The sequence below is a fragment of the Cicer arietinum genome, chromosome 5 (assembly GCF_000331145.2).
Source record: "Cicer arietinum cultivar CDC Frontier isolate Library 1 chromosome 5, Cicar.CDCFrontier_v2.0, whole genome shotgun sequence".
Lineage (NCBI taxonomy): Eukaryota > Viridiplantae > Streptophyta > Magnoliopsida > Fabales > Fabaceae > Cicer > Cicer arietinum.
This window is the reverse complement of record NC_021164.2, coordinates 56,678,222-56,682,076: the sequence shown is the minus strand read 5'-3', so window position 1 is coordinate 56,682,076 and position 3,855 is coordinate 56,678,222. Positions and strand designations below refer to the sequence as shown.

At 30.1% G+C, this 3,855-nt stretch overlaps 1 protein-coding gene across 1 annotated transcript; it reads left to right on the top strand.

Annotated features, from left to right (window-relative positions):
• The first annotated feature begins 406 nt into the window (after positions 1–406).
• On the top strand, positions 407–2,670 carry LOC101506528 (probable N-acetyltransferase HLS1-like). The gene is made up of 2 exons (XM_004500228.4): positions 407–886; positions 1,405–2,670. The coding sequence occupies exons 1-2, from the start codon at positions 713–715 to the stop codon at positions 2,401–2,403; spliced, it is 1,173 nt and encodes a 390-aa protein (XP_004500285.1). The 5' UTR covers positions 407–712; the 3' UTR covers positions 2,404–2,670.
• Positions 2,671–3,855: the final 1,185 nt, after the last annotated feature.

Genomic DNA, 3,855 nt, shown 5'->3' with positions numbered 1-3,855 from the left:
AGATGACTTTTATAAAAATGAGATGGATGAATCTTAGTCATTGATAAAAACATGAATGACTAAGATAAGAAAATAAAATCGTATAATTTTTTAAGTAGTTATTCGATAATTAAAATTCGTATGAAAACTTTTTTTCACCTGATAGATGCCTATACATATAATCTTATAGGGTTAATTAGGACATGAAGAATAGTTTCACATAATTTGAATGTCACATAAGACATAATCAAGTGATCATGAAATCATTAATGGGTGAAAAAGAAAATAGAAAGTAACAACATTACCCCCAACTTACATGCGATGAGTGGCCACTAGGCACAAAAAAGCTAGAGACAAAAAACACATTCTATTATTAATCAAACTTTTGTCTATTATTATTATTGAAGCCTATGTTATTGATGATTCTCATAAAGAACATTCTCTCATGTTCCAATCTCTTTCCTTCTCTCTCTTCCCACCTCATTTTACATTTTTCATTTTCTTTTAATTCATATCCCTTGTTGCATATATAAATAATTATATCATAATGTAGTCTATGCCAAACCATTCTTCTTGTAGTATTTGTATTACAACTCCTAGACTTGTTAGTTGCACTTCTTGCAGTTTGTATCTTGTGTAACCAAAGCTACTTTGTATCCTTTTACCTTTTTTTTCTTCTTATTATTATTTCATTGAAGCACACCTTCAATTTTCTACCTTCACCTTCTTTGATATGGAATTCAACAAGTTCAGAATCAGAAGCTATGAGGGTCAATTTGATAGAGCTCAAGTTGAAAATCTAGAGAGAAAATGTGAGGTAGGACCATCAGAAAGTGTGTTTCTCTTCACAGACACTATGGGTGACCCCATTTGTAGGATCAGAAACAGTCCCATGTACATGATGCTGGTATATATACTATATATTCAACTAATTAACTTCATATATGATTTCCTTATTTTTCCTTTTCATTTTATGGATCAATCCCAATTTATAATCTTCTTCTTGTTCTTTGATCCAAATGTCTCGATATCAAAACCAGACTCTGATACCATTTGTAACATCTCAGACAATTTTTATTTTTAGTAATCTTTTCGAGACAAGACATTGTTTTATTAAAAGTGAAAATAGTGTCAGATGTTATAGATGTCGCAAATTTTTATATTGTCGTATAATGCAAATAAATGCAGTTGCAATAGTAGTTGAAATACATTTACGAATCAAGATATCGAGATATCTTGATTTTGCCAAAACTACAACTTATAGTTTTTGAAATTTACGTTGATTCGCCATAATACTAGTACACACTATGATATGAAACATACACTTAATCTGTTATATTGTAACTGCAAGTGTAGTGGCATAGTGTAATTCAAAATCATGTTTTAATGATTATGTCCACCACTAACTTGTTAATTGGATGTTAGGTAGCTGAATTGGAGAATGAATTGGTTGGTGTCATTCAAGGCTCTATAAAACTAGTCACTATTCAACACCATCCACCAAAGGATTTAGCAAAAGTAGGGTATGTCCTAGGCTTAAGGGTATCACCACATCATAGAAGAAAAGGGATTGGCTCAAACCTAGTAAGAAGATTAGAAGAATGGTTCATTTCAAATGATGTGGACTATGCATATATGGCAACAGAGAAAGAAAATAATGCCTCAGTTAATCTTTTCATGAAAAAATTTGGTTACACAAAGTTTAGGACACCATCTATTCTTGTTAACCCTGTGAACCATCATTCACTTCAAATTTCATCCAACATTGAGATATCAAGATTGAAAATTGAAGAAGCTGAATCACTCTATAAAAGGTTCATGGGGTCCACAGAGTTTTTCCCTAATGATATAGGAAATATTTTAAGGAATAAGTTAAGTTTAGGGACATGGATGGCATATTTTAAAGGTGATGTTGGGTCTAATGGATCACAAGTACCAAATAGTTGGGCTATGCTTAGTGTATGGAATAGTGGTGAAATTTTCAAGTTAAGATTAGGAAAAGCACCTTTTTGTTGTTTGTTATACACAAAAAGTTGGTGCTTGATTGATAAAATTTTCCCATGTTTAAAATTGCCAACTTTGCCTGATTTTTTTAACCCTTTTGGATTTTATTTCATGTATGGTTTGTATCATGAAGGACCATTGTCTGGGAAGCTAGTGAGAGGTTTGTGTCAATTTGTGCATAACATGGCTGTTGAGTCTAATGATGATGAGAAGTGTAAGATTATTGTGACTGAAGTTGGAGGAAGAGATCAACTCAATCAACATATTCCACATTGGAAATTGCTCTCATGCCCTGAAGATTTGTGGTGCATAAAGGCATTGAAAAATGAAGGGCTATCATCATCAATCAATACTTTTCATGAATTAATCAAAACAACCCCACCAACAAGAGCTCTTTTTGTAGACCCTAGAGAGGTTTAAAGTATGATATCAAAAAGTGATAAAAATAAAAGGGTGGACAAAAAAAAAGCTTGATCATGAATGGAAATGTCTTGACCTTAAATTTTTTATTTTTTATTTTGTCACTGTGTCTTTCTTTTGTTTTGTTTAAGAATGTCTAACAAACTATTTTGATCATCAAATGTGTGAAACGTGTCATTATAATTTTAGAATGTATCAAAATTTTAAAATCATCGGTAGATGTGTATTATATTTATCAATTCAATAATTGAACTCTACGTTATTTTTTATTACTGCTTTTGAGATTTTAATAGCGCTTAAAAGCGCAATAAAACATCTTAAATATATCTTTAATTAGTAAATTTTTCCGCTGATTAATAAGTTTAATCATTAAATATGTCTTATGTTAGTCATTTTAGTTCACAAAATTACATACAAAAGACATGATATTTTGTAATTTTAATTCATTTGGTGTCTAAAAAAAACTATTGCTGTTCATTCTAATTGTCAGTTTTATCTTTGGATATTATGTGACTCTTTGTTAAACATTTAATCTTTTACTAATTCAAATCTTATGCCGTGGAAATTGAAAACTAAGTGGTTGAATTGTATTTTCTTTACAAGACAAATTCAGTTTCATATTTATAAGAAAACAGTACGTGTGTTGATAAACTTACTAATATTAGATATTACCTTCATTATTTTACTTGGTGGAATTTGTAGCCGTCCCCTATTTAAAATGATTTTCACCACAATTGATATAGACTTTCCTTTTTTTGGTTTTCGTTAATATTGCACTTTTTTTTTTCTATATATATTAATTTTATCCCTTTAAATTTTCTATATAAGATTTTTAATGGGTCAGTGTGTTCATCTTTACTTACTTGAGTTTTGACACGGTTTTCAAAGTTTTTCATTTTTTATATTGTTTATTTAATAAACTTATTAAAGTGCTGCAAATAATATGGAATAATTTGGGATATCAACATAGTTGTATTGGTATTATAATTTTATTACCCTCTAATTTTCTGTTTTTATTTATTTATAAGAACATCGTCTAACACATTAAATAATTAAAATATCGATTACTCTTGTATGAACTAAAGCTTCTATTCAAAAAAAAAAAAGTAAAGCCATTTTTTTGTTTGATTTGATAAATCCATCCATCACTCATGATGGTGGTGTTTATCTAGTTCCTTTCACATCGGTGACACAAAATCTCAAAAAGATATCCATAATTTAGGTGCCAAAATTTGGTGTCCTTCTATGTTGTGCCTCATGACTCTGACTAATCATTTAACATAGTGGTCCAAATTTTGTCCCTTCCCCTCAGGTAAAAATTTGAGCTGGACCCTCTTCCCACATTTTGTCCCATCGCATCTAGATATGATCTTCCTTACTTACATGTCATCACTGAAAAAAATAGAGATTTTGAGCCATTTTGTGATGTGAGATTTATCATGAAAGTAACCA

Excerpts from the sequence above, each read along its gene's own strand:
- LOC101506528 (XM_004500228.4), top strand. The coding sequence starts at position 713 with ATGGAATTCAACAAGTTCAGAATCAGAAGCTATGAGGGTCAATTTGAT. Across the intron at positions 887-1,404 it reads GTCCCATGTACATGATGCTG|GTAGCTGAATTGGAGAATGA; the intron begins GTATATATACTA and ends ATTGGATGTTAG.